Source organism: Capsicum annuum, chromosome 3 (genome assembly GCF_002878395.1).
Source record: "Capsicum annuum cultivar UCD-10X-F1 chromosome 3, UCD10Xv1.1, whole genome shotgun sequence".
In the NCBI taxonomy this organism is placed as follows: domain Eukaryota; kingdom Viridiplantae; phylum Streptophyta; class Magnoliopsida; order Solanales; family Solanaceae; genus Capsicum; species Capsicum annuum.
In genome coordinates, this window is record NC_061113.1 from 65,256,300 (window position 1) to 65,269,581 (window position 13,282).

The following is a 13,282-nucleotide window of genomic DNA, read 5'->3' on the forward strand; positions in this document are numbered from 1 at the left end:
TGCTTGAATTTACGTACTACATCATCTATATGACGCAGTACTGACTGACTAACTGATTGTCTTTTTCTCTCCTCAATCAGATATACTCGAGGACACCTGATCCAGGACCAAAATTTATAGAGAAGTACAAAAACTACTTAGGAAGTCTCGGATATGATCCAAGCAAAATCAAAGACACTCCACAAGACTGTGAGGTGAAGTCTACCAGTCAGCTAGCAGCAATGATGTCCATGTCCGGTATGCAACAAGCTCTTAACAACCAATTTCCTGATTTAGAGTTGAGGCGCCCTGTTCAATTCAATCCATTCACTAGCATTTTGGATACTCTCAAGAAGCTTGTTGAGCTTTATTTCAAGCAATGAAGCCGTTTGAGTTTTATGACATAATTATGTATTCCTTGTATAGTGCTTAGGTTCTTATGACTAGTGGGTGTAACACTTGATAATGCACATTGAAATAAAGTTCAATTATGAATGAGATACTCTCGAGGATTACATATATGTGTGTGAACGCATGAGGAAGGACTTTCTGAGGCGCTAAATCCCAAAATTGGATCACTGCAAAAGAAAGGTACAATGGTTTGGGAACCGTTAAGCATGCGTTCTAGTGTGTTGTCAAACAAAATCCTCGTCAGCCTTCTGAGTCCTAAATTATGATTTTGTAACTAAGCATAAAAATCAAGATCTTCAATGGGAAAGAGGAATAATCAGTGTCTTAAAAAAACTAACATGAAGACAGACTTGGAAATTTGTAAAGAGCAAAAGGGCAGTCCGGTGCCCCACTACCTTCATCTTTTTCCTAGAAATCAATATAAAGTTCAAATATTCAAGGGTATAACTTTAAACTGATTATTTTTAGTTTAATACATAAATAAACATTGATATTTTGTATATTCAATTTTAGTGTAATGAACTAAACGAGAAATAGGTGGGTGTGGCAGCTCTCCATTACACTAAATGATTGTCAGTTGTCTATTTTAGATTTTAAAGGCTTGGATTAAAATGACTTAAATAAACATATTAACTGTAGTTACGGTTTATTTTGGGAAATTACTCTCCGTACAAATCCCAACTTCCACAAATTTAGAAACCTATTAATATCATAATTATATTTTTAGAGGAAAGGACAAAAATAGCCACTTAGGCCAAACAATTTTCATAAAATGGTCAAGGAATTTAAATTTCTATTTCTAACCATTTAAAAGGCTGTTGAGATTTCTTATTGTTACCATGCCTGGTGGGAATATACTGGATTGTTTCCATTTTTTTTTCGGCGGCTATTTTTTTTTTGTGGTTTTTTTTTAAAAAAAAAAAAAAACTGTTCCCCTATTTATTTTTTTGATTCTACCCCAAAAACAATAATATGAAATTTTGTAGTTTTTTCTAATAATCAAATACAAATTTGTCATATTACAACTACTACTCTTTTCTTAATTGAATACAAAAAGAGTGTATTTTTATTTGATATATAACATATTTATACAACAACGGTACATATATATATATATATATATATATATATATATATATATATATGTTTCATACAATAATTATATAGTTTGTATACACATTCTATATCACAATTATACTCATTCTATACAATCTTTAGCTGCAATTATTATTCAGATAATTGAAATTAATATATTTTTGTTGCATACATTTGTATCATTATGGAATAAGCAGTTCTTGTACAATAATCATACAGGCCCATACCATATTCATATAGTTTATTGTAATACCCTGGGTTTTGATCCTTAGAAATTTTTTGTGTTTTTGGCTTCTGGACATCATACGACTAAGGGGTACTAGTCGTATGATAGGGTACGGTTGGTGGGTCTTGGTCGTATGTTAACCAATGTAGGTTGGTTGGTTTCTGTCCAAGGTACGAATAGATTATACTAGTCGTATGTTAGGGTACTAGTGGTATGATGTCAATCGTATGTTGCCCTATGTCTAACCCAGAGGAGTCTATTCTGCCTAAGGTACGGATTTGGGGTACTAGTCGTATGGTTCGGTGAGAATTGGCCTTGGTGGCCGTATGTTGGATAGTGTTGGGGTCCAAGGGGAGGCCTAGATTACGAGATAAAGGTACCATTCGTACCCTGGGGTACGACTTGGGGGGTGGTCGGACCCTCCTGCAGGAGTTTTATACAGTTTAAGCTGGAGGTAATCTGAACATTCCCCTTCTTAACCTCTTAAGGCCCCACGACTTATAACACTCTTGGGACATCATTTACCATATTATTCTAATCTTAAACACTTAGAAACTCTCAAGGCTCTTGGGTCAAGGAAGGCTAGGGTTTTTTCAATAAGGTCAAATTGGGGCGTACAAGGGTGGTTTCTCTCCGTCATCTTCATAATCTAAGGCATATTACTCCTCCCTCATTGTTAGTTTCAACTAAAGGCATGTTTTATGTATGATTTTCATGGCATAATCGTGGTATGATTTTGGGTTTTGAATATACGTTGGGGGGTTTTGGTTATAAATAGTTTCGTTATGATTTTCCCATGTTTTAATAGTGGTTTGAACATGTGGTTGCATGATAATGGTTAATTGATACTTGATTTTAGTTTTGAAAACTACGTCCCCTCAACATGTTTGATAAAATGCCTATAAAAATGTTTTTATTATATTGTTGAACTTTCATTGAAAATTTTGCATGTTATAAAGTGGTAATGGAACCTTAACTGGTTTGGATGGTCTTTAATGGTTAAATGGTTAGGTCTTGGTGGTCATAGTTATGGATTAATTGAATACACTTGTGGGGTACATGAGAATCCCCCAAGAAAACTTAATAATGATTATTTTATGGGGTATATAGGAATCTCCTAAGCAATTTAATCATGTAATTTATGGGTACATGGGGAATCCCTTCTTGAAAGAGGATGGCTAAGGACATTGCTTGCAAGCTATGGTCGGTATGACAATACCCCTACTTATAACCTTGGTTAATAATAAATAGAATTGGTGATTTAGTTGTGTGCTAATGGTTTTAATTGGACAATAATGGTGGGGTGTGATAGCTAATCTTGAAGGAGTGAGTCTAATGGACGGACACTGAAAACTCATGTTTGCCGACATGAGGATTGGTTATGACGACCATGTATAATACTTATAGGGTGCATGGGAATCCCCTAAGTTACACTATCTAGGGCTAACTTGGCAGCCATGCCACACGGTGCCATCGACTTTACATGAGAATTCATATACCCCCTCATCTCTATTTCAACGGGCCTTTCTTGCTTCACCACCCCACTTCTGTCATAATAGACTAAGGCCTCATTTGTTTTTCAATTAATGGAGGTCATTCAGACTTCAGTTCATTAAGTGTATTTATTTTTTTTATAACTGTCTCTTAATGTGTTGAAATCTTCTGAATCAGTCAAATATGAAAAAGAGTCTGAATACTATTCAGACTCTTTTTAAAACATGATATATTCCCTCAAAACTCTCTCACTTTGTTATTTTCCTCTCTCTATATGTGTAAAATGAATTAAAATAACTTAATTTATTATCAAATGAATTATAATACTAGTAATTCACGTATTGAATTATTTATTTTCGTCTCTCATTTGACAATTATTTATTTTCCTCACTTTGTTATTAAAAATATTAAACTATTCTAGCAATTATAACTTACACCTCAAAACTCTCTCACTGTTGTAGTAATTCATTTTATAATTACATCTTATCACAATAATTTTTAATCGATATATCTTTTTTTAATAATTTAGATAGTTCAATAATTATATTTAACGTAATTTATTTATTTATATTTTTAAATATTTTAATTATCACTCAAATAATATTTGTTGTTTAAGTTAATACTTTATCTAAATATTTTTTTCATATAATATTTTATTACTTTTTAAATTTGAATTGCATATTTATTACAAATAAATAAATTACATATATTCAGATGTTAAAAAAACAAACAGTCTTAATCATTCAGTATTCAGATCTAGAAACATCTTAATCATTCAGACATACATTCAGATTCAAACGTCTTAATCTTGAAAAAAACAAATGCACCCTAACAGTATGCTGAAGGCATAATCTGGGGAGGGGGGTCTACAACATTCCTGCTTTGAGGTCTAGAATCATGTTTTTCTTTATTCCCGAAATCATAAGCAAAACTTGGACCAACAACCTTTCCTGGTTTGGCTGTTGGATTGGGAACAGATGAGCAATCATTAGAAAGATCACACTACTAAGAATATTGCAGCTTAGAAGTGATCTTTAATGTAGGTTCTCACTTAGCACAAAGTAATTCTGGTCCAAAGGAACTGGATGCAATCAAAAATTCAAAAGTAAACTTCCATGAGAAGTGTAAATTATTTCTATGTTTCTTCCAAGGAAATACGTAACATGGAAAAGAGGAAAAATCAGTCATTCCTCATTTCTTGTCAGTGAAAACTTTTCTTCTTCAATAAAATTACATTGTACAAGGTATCATCACAAATTACACTAATTAACATTCACTTTTCTTTTTCAATATAGTTACATTGTACAAGGTATCATCACAAATTACACTAATTAACACCCTCTATGATACAAAACTCCCAACAGAGATTCAAGATATATATAGGGACCTCAAGTCCTATTTTATAATAAACAAAAATAATACACCTAAATAAAGAAAACCATATTTATCAACAACCACCAAAAAGTACAATAAACAAAACAAAATCCAGCACTATGAATCTTTGATAACGAGGAAGACTCTAATTCCATCTACTTGCCTGTGGCTTAATTTACAAAGGGCAACTCTAAACCCCAACTGCTTCCTCCAAGCTAAACAGGTGCACTTGCAACCTGTTTAGTCCAATCTTGCTCTATCTGAAGCTTGTCCATTCTGTCGAAGATCCCAGGGCCTCAAAGCGTCATCTCTACAATAAGTTGACTGAAAAACCTTGTTCGAACATTAGATGGAGTATTCAAAATGAGACTTTTGACTATTAATTCACCAAATCAGAACGACAACGACAAAACAACTGACATTTCATTGGGAAAGAGTAACAATTTCGTAACAATTTCTATTGCTAAAAAGATTAGTAAAGGTTAACAATTGATCACAACTACATTTCATTGGGGATGATTAGTGAAAGAGGAGTAATTTTTTTGGGAAAATTCAACCCACAGAAGTGAAGGAGAAAGCCCCTAATTTTGAAGTCAGCTACGTGAGAAAATGCGTACAGTATGTATTTGGTTAGGTCCTTTTTTATGGATCGGGTCGGGCTTGGAGTTTTTAAAAAATAGATCATTTAGAAGGATTTGGGTTATTCTGTTAGTTGAGGGGTATATATACAAACTTTTATAATGGCGGGGGTATATATGACTCTAAAGTATAACTAGGGGTAAATATGACTCTAAAGTATAACTAGGGGTAAATTTGACCAATTTTTTAAAGTAGAGGGGTATTTTTGACCCTTTTCCCATATATATATATATATATATATATATATATATATATACTAGACAGAGAAGCCCATGCAGGCACAGGCCCAATGATGAGGTGAACGATAAGCGGAGATAATTTATATAAGGCTGTATCACAAAGTAGCAATATAATCACGGTAAACAGTGGTTGTACATTGAAATGTCGATTGTTGTTTACATCAACAGACAAAAAGTTAGTTCAGGCAGCCTGCTAGCTGATGCTGGTATAGGGAAGCAAAATGCATCTGTACATGCTATATCATTTGATGAAGTGGATAGTGCTAAGAAAAATTTGAAGAAAGGTTGCCATATAGTTACAACTGCAGAAGAAGAGAAAATAAGTGATGCTTCAGTAACATTAGTATGCATACAGTGACATATAACATATAATTAAATATGAAAGGACAATTAATCATGTGAAATAGTGATCTGAAGAAGGGTATTTAATCCATGAATAGCTTCATGAATGTAAGAGGATCCATACACATTGTATCTCCATTGTACTGTACTAAAGCATATACGAGGATCCATACACACTGTACCTCCATTGTATTGTACTAAAGCATATGCTTTGCTGGACATTATTTTGGATTTACGTATCCTATATTTAAATGGTCTATCAATTCCTCTAGTAACATTATTTTAACTCAGTAGAAAGTGTGTAAGAACTTATGTTGATATTATTATCATTTTTCATGTTCTACTATGTTTCTAGTATGACCATTTCTCTTTTATAAACAATAATTAATTGGTATTTTACCTTTTGTATTTATGGATGCTTTGATAAATTTTTTCTCTGGTCTAGTCCCTAAACATTTCTTAGCAAAAATCACATACTTACCGTCGTTCTATAATATTTGATAGAAATTATCCCGAAGCTGGGTATACAGGGAAAAATAGTGACATCGCTTATTGTGTGGAGAGTAGAACAGAAACAGAGAATAGCTTAGTAACAACAGAGTGAATGTAAAATATTGTGCAGCTATTATATATCTCCATAAGCAGCCTATCAAACAACCAGAATCTATGAAAGGTGCGCATAGCCTTTGAAGCAGCAACTTCATTCTTTATCTACCTATGATCGATAAAAATACATTTTTCCCTTTTAACCTTTTTTAATTGCGAAAGACAGATGCTTCATTCAGAGAAAATCTAGCACCTAAACATAACATATGCAGATTGAGGTACATATAGAGAGCCGAGATGATAACAAACCTGCAGAGTACTGTAGGTTAATTAAATTCCATAACTTCTTCATATACCTGCAAAAAACAAAGACAGGAAGCTAAATTTCTTAGTAAAAACCGAAGTTGAGCCATCAAATTCTCCGAAAGACCCAAACTTTATAGCACTTAAACATCAACAGTTAAAGAGAAACCAAATAAGCTTTTTATCCGAAAGGTTAGGTTAGCATCACGCCACAAAACCTTGGGGAAAAGTTACAACTCAAGAAAATACATACTCCAAGAATATGTCCACACTCTGATGTAATTATTCTTTTACAATGTCCACATAAAAGAGTATATTTTAGGATGTAAATATTGGATAGTTAATGTAAGTAGCTTATTTCCGAATAGAATGTTGCTCGAGATTTTAGCGCTTAACCAATCTGGAATAGTTAAATTGTACATTGTCTTTAAGTTACAAGCAAAAACAAAAGTAACAAAGTAGCTTTTTGTCATACTGTTTTATGATAAGAGGATTTTTATTAAACAACTTACGTGCGTTGTGAGTATATCAATAAACCACCTGCAAGTATTAATAGTACAAAGGTATATGTAGCGGTAATAAATTGAAACTCACCTGAGATAAAGAAGATGATGAAAGAAAGCAAGGCAGAATTTAAAACCAATTTATGTATCCGATGAAAGAAATGCCAAAAGTAACTAAAACTAATACAAGGTAAACCTCTGGAAACACCAAAAGTAAATAGTTTTTCCTGGTGGTGCAGTAAAGGGGCATATGATTATTCTATTTACATGATTGTGTTGAGTAGATATTGTATATTTCAGTGTAAGCTAGACCTGCTTATTTGTTATTAGTAATGCTGAAATGGTAAGATAATGAATTCATAATAAATGTTTGAGTAATTGTCATAGCTCCGGTACACAGGAAATAGAGTATGGTAGCAGATGAAATATCAAAGTATTGTTACTTTCAATCCTTTTTCGCGGGTGTGGATGGTTCAATTTTCTTCCTCTTACCTGTTTGTTCTGTTTTAGTGAATGACGCAATAGCTAGCGCATCTGGTTTTTGGTCTGGAAATCTGAAAGCTGACTTTTGTAATTGCAGTTTAAACAGTTCACGATCAAGTTGGCGATTTATACCGGCAATAGACAGTGGTTGTTTCTAAGTGGAAAAGGTAAAAGATAGTACATTAAATAGGAGTTACTGGTAGAATGAAATTGTAAGAGGAGTTTCGCCGTAGGTAATAATATGTATTTTTATACCTGGACAACAACTTTGTCATATATTTGGTCGACAGTTAGGGACAGTATTCTTTCTGCTAAAGCTTCTGACACTGTTGCTGTAATTGTCACGTTGGAATCTGTGAAGTCAATGTTGAAGTGGCACCTGAAAGGAAAGAGACAAAGCTGCAAAATCAAAGTTTCAGGTGTGGAGGCAAATGTACAGGATGAATCTATTTCACTGTGGAGTAATAGCATGTGAACATGTAAAGAACAAAACAACATCATGCAGACAGGTTTTGTTGTATCATTAGTGATATGAACCCGACACAAATCACTGTTAGTTTTAATTGGCAGAAGCTGTAAATTACAGAACATATAGGCATGTCCTTATACTTCATGAGAGCATGCTCTATGCAGACTAAACAAACATTTCCACCCCGCCTATGTCATAAAAACATCTTGGTGAAACACACGGATAAGCTTGTCCCAGTTGACTGTTTTCGAGCAAATTAACTCATTGTGACTCAATAGCTAGGTTGAAACGCAATTTGCTATAGGCACACCTGGATGGAGACAGAACAGAGCTTTTAAGAACAACCAAGGTTATGTTCATTTTACGAAACAAAGGGCACAATGCTTTGGGTGACAGTGTCCATAGTAGTATAAAATGTAAAATATAGCAACTGAGAACAAAGAAATCATGGATGAATTTCTATCGAATCCCAAATACAGTTTCTCAAATGTAGGTTTTTCTAATACCTGTTATATAGTGTGAAACCTCATTTCAACTTGAACTGCTCTCTCTCATTCATCAAATTTGCAAATACTTTTAGTTCCAAATGTAATATCATTTCAAACAATTCCCTAAATTTATGAATTCTTCGACAGTGAATGAACTCAATTTTAAGAAACTGAGCTGCAGTAAAGTTTGTAGTTACTTGGGGACCAATGGCCTGTGTAGTTTATAGTTGAAGCAGTGGACCATTTTTTATTTTAGGACGTACATAGTGATTGCAGTTTGAACAGGCAAGCAAGTAAAATGATTGAGAATGATCGGGAAGCGATATTCTGCCTTCCACAGGAACAGTTTGTACCTGCAACATAAGTGTATGGGAACATCAAAAGCTTATTGAAAGTAGCTGTGATAAAACTCCGGATTACAATTCTGAAGTGTTTATGTGTTCAGATATGTAATCTTTTAAGGTGGCCTACAAAAGTAAAAATTAACCTTTTTGTACGAAGTTAATTAATCTAAACCACAGAATTAGTACATGCCAGAGAATACGCATTTCCTCATTTCTCATTGTAGGAAGGGATTCTTTTTTCATGTAGGAAAACTGATCATCAAAATATAGTATGCTCAAATCTAAGTTGAATCAAGTTTCTTACGTTATACTGTTAAGCAATAACGCATACACTATGATGGAGTTACAATTTTGGTTGTGTCTCTGTTGTGTAACTATGGTTGGTCATTTCAGTTCGGATACGAAAATAGTTAGTACATACATATACACATTGTGAAACAAACTAACCATAGACAACGACTGTGGAATGGTGGATATAGATTGTACTTGATCTTCAATAGGTGCAAGATTCAGTGAGGAGGTTGATGATGAGGAGCTTCTAAAGTATAAGACGACAACATTTGTTCGATCTGCTTCACCCTGAAAATGTTAAATTTAAACAGGGCAAATATTTTTGTACATCTCTGTTAAGGGGGATTAAGTTAATGTATACCAGTTCATCAGTCTAATTGCCTGCACGTATTGAGGATTTGGTAAAATTGTTGTTTGATATCTTGTTGCCAATCTCAAAACTGTGTATGTGAAAGACGGAATTTTTTTTTAGTCGAGCACATAGAAAGAAGAACTAAAAAGAAAAGAGTTTATAGAATATTGTAAATAATATACCACCACGGAATTCAGTGATGCCTATACGCTTGGCAAGAATGGCGGGATGCTCGTGTAGGTGATCCAATAAGGTAGTCCCTTCATTGTCAGCTAGGTCATCCCATATAGTAAATAGAAAAGGTTTCTTGCTGGTCGGTATACCAAACGCAGAAATTGTTATAGTGAAAGCATATTTTACCAAGCAAATAGAAGGTTTGGTGAACTTCATGCAAGGGAGAGACTAACTTGCCTTTGATCCATCACAATCGCTTCCCGAAAGTGTTTGCTCTGGTCAGCTGTGTATTGCAGGGCGCTGCAGTTAACTACTACTGCCAGTAAGTCTGGTGTAATGGGAAGCAACATACTGAGTAGCAACTTGATTAGTACGGGCTATTTAGTTAATGGGGAAAACGGCAAAGATGTAAATGGAGAGCTTACCAAATTCAGAACCTGGATGTTGTTGTTCAATCGCTGAGAAAGGAAGTGGGCTCAACTTTTCTAGAGCAGCCAGTGGTGCTTCCAATCCATCGTTGTCGGTAATCGGCTCAACAATTGTGTATTTGTCTGCTACCCATTCGTACCTACCGGCTCGTATCGAGTAGCCACGGGCATCCCTAACTTTCGCACAAGAAACAACATATGTGTGGAAAAGGAGGAACAAGTTCTTGTATTTGGGAATGTCATCGCTGTATAGAACTATGGAAACCTGCTGTTCCTGTAGTTAAGTGAAAGAGAAACAGCTTCAAATATGCTGTTAGAATTATAGAGGAAAATAGTAGACTTTTCAATCTGTCTTTACTGAGGTGCAAATTCCTTTTTTCATAACAAATATTTTGCGGATTCTAAAGCGTTATTGTAGCTAACGCTTACAGTATCAGCTTGAGTATTTAGGGGGTGGATATGGAGAGAAACTTACTTTTTCATCTTGCACGAGTATTGTGTGAAAATGGACAGATGAGTCTTTGCTCTTGCAAGGGCGAAACTTGTCAATTACCTGAACCTTGCAGGTCTAGTCTGTAGTTTTTTTTGTGATGAAGTCCACAAGAAGTCTCTGATCCATTATGGCATCCGCAGTTGCATTGTCAAAATAGAAGATGAATTTTTCATCTTGCACGAGTATTGTGTGAAAATGGACAGATGAGTCTTTGCTCTTGCAAGGGCGAAACTTGTCAATTACCTGAACCTTGCAGGTCTAGTCTGTAGTTTTTTTTGTGATGAAGTCCACAAGAAGTCTCTGATCCATTATGGCATCCGCAGTTGCATTGTCAAAATAGAAGATGAATTAGGTATCAACATACATAATAAAAGAGAAAAAAATTGATAAAAGCTGCCGGTACAGGATGGAAGAACAACGGGTGTTGCAAGCCAGCAGCCGGAAATGTTGCGGCTGGCTCAAAAATCAAGTTTACTGATTCCTTTGTCAGGAAATGTATCAAGTCGTACCAATACTTTAGATATTTGTATGGATAACGTCAGTTTGAATAAGAGAAATATATGCCGAACGGAAATTCAAAGCTTTTGAACCAACCCAGTCGATCTATACAAAGAACTTCACTACTTTAGATATTTGTACATATAACTTTAGTTTGAATAGGAAAAGTATATGCCGAACAAAAATTCAAACCTTTCGAACCAACCTTGTTGATCCATACAAACAACTTCCTTTTGAACTATGTAGTTAAGCGAAATGAAAGGTTACATGTCATAAATTAGTTGTCCATCAAAAATCGAACGAACAAATTAGAAAGGACGGATTAATGAATATTTCAACAAACTGATCCAAAAGCAGAAAGAAAACGTTGGAAAAGTGATTGACCAGCAATCAACATAAAAGGTAAATAGGATAGCAACAGTTAGTACCTCTCCGCTGATTTAATTTCCAAATTAAAGAGTACTGCAACAGATGAATTTATCTAGAACAGCAAGAGTAAAAGCAAACAATAAGAAAACAATAATTGATCAACCTAAAAATTTTCGAGCACCCAGGGTAAGAGCCTTCATCTTATAGTTTGTCTATTCTCTAACCGATTCGAGATATGCATGTAGTTACAGAATTTCAAGACATAGCAACAGATTGCGGCGGCAGAAAACACAGCACTGACTATGAAATAACCATTTCAAATTTTTTTCCCCGAGAGAAGAAGCAGGGAGCACACAAATTTCGCAATACATATACCAGATCAACCAAACGACCGAAAGAACAGATAATCTAATGGGAAATTCAGTTAGAAGAATCCAACAAGATAATCAGACAAAGAATGGTGAAATTTATGTATTACTGCATGGTGAGAGATGACGTTGTTATAGCATAAACAAACAATATAGCAGTCAATCAACATCCAAGACTCTTCCTTTACTGCTATACCACTACTCTTTGGTTAGCTGTATATACAATTCATTGACATACCCACAACCCCCAACATTATGGTTCAACTGTAAAAACTGTCAGATCTGTTGTTGGAGTTCAACTTACTAAAAGGTACTGCTACTATGTGGGTCTTTTCTTTGTCGAAAATCTTTTATGTTGTGTATTGATGTTGAGGTAGTGAGGCAAGATCTGAAACTGTACTGATGATCTTGTACACTTTGGTTGGAGTGCAGCTTACTAAACACACAACTAAGAAGTCATACAGACGATAAAATTAGAATTCCATACTGTGAAAGAGAAGGGGAAATATCAACAATGAAGAGAACTTACACTGTTTGGATTGAAAATATGAGAAAACTCGGAAGATTATCATAGGTGCGACAATGAATTTTCCTTGCTGTAGTGAGACAAAACCAAAGCCTCAGCTGTTGTAAGAGTAATTTCTAGAATTACACGTACAATATCAAGGAACAACTGTTGTATTAGTTTAATTTTGAGACTACACCTTACCAACTCAAATACAAAATGACCTGTGTACCGTTATCTAACCAAATGATAAAACTAACCCTTGGGAAGGTGGCAGAACAACCTTCACCTGCCAGCTTTCATTATAATTAGGTTTGGATTTGATTGTTGAATATGGATTTGATTTTTCAATTTTTGGATTGACGGAAATGATAATCATAAACAAATCAAAATTATTTCAGTTTGTGTTGATTTTTACAAATTCGATTCGGTTATTTTGAATTTTTATTTCAATTTTAACGATTAAAATAGTGAGCATTTAAAATTGATGATTTTTATAGAAAAATAATCTTTTTTTTCAAACTTATTTTAATTCTCAAATATAATTAATTCAACACGCATGAAATAACCATAAATATTGACCTCATTGAGTCATTGCTGTTGGCGTGACGGCAGTGGCCGCACTTGGCAGCAATTGGCAACGATAGTGACGAACTGAGCAAACGACTACTGACTACCATTGATGATGTTGAAATTTCAAATGAACTGACGAACTGAGGATAATTGAGTGTCGTTGCAGCCTTCACGTTAATGTTTGGGGCTAAAGCAAAGCAGTATATTAGGATTTAGGGTTACTAAATGATTATAATTTATATATTTATATGTTATATCACATTATATTATATTTTAATATATTTACATATATAATA

The 13,282-nt window shown here is 34.3% G+C and overlaps 2 protein-coding genes across 3 annotated transcripts in view; one reads left to right on the forward strand and one right to left on the reverse strand.

Moving 5' to 3' along the window:
• The window catches only part of LOC107863772 (chloroplastic lipocalin), a 31,480-nt gene extending 31,003 nt beyond the window's left edge, over positions 1-477 (forward strand). The window contains exon 6 of one of the 2 annotated variants that reach the window (XR_007052916.1): positions 81-113. Coding sequence is in view for 1 of the 2 variants with exons in the window: in XM_016709904.2 (XP_016565390.1) it covers positions 81-362 (282 nt within the window). In the remaining variant the exon portion in view is untranslated. Of the gene's footprint in view, positions 1-80 lie in introns of both variants that reach the window. The other variant, XM_016709904.2, reaches the window with a different exon arrangement.
• A 6,216-nt stretch (positions 478-6,693) lies between these two features.
• Positions 6,694-13,093, reverse strand: LOC107863770 (replication protein A 70 kDa DNA-binding subunit B). Its single transcript, XM_047408327.1, has 13 exons — positions 12,983-13,093; positions 11,600-11,652; positions 11,364-11,409; positions 10,178-10,454; positions 9,990-10,080; positions 9,761-9,888; positions 9,608-9,666; positions 9,383-9,514; positions 8,855-8,944; positions 8,131-8,207; positions 7,890-8,013; positions 7,644-7,788; positions 6,694-6,701 (listed from the first exon to the last, which is right to left on the reverse strand). Exons 1-13 carry the CDS (start codon positions 13,091-13,093, stop codon positions 6,694-6,696), a joined length of 1,341 nt encoding a protein of 446 aa, XP_047264283.1.
• Positions 13,094-13,282: the final 189 nt, after the last annotated feature.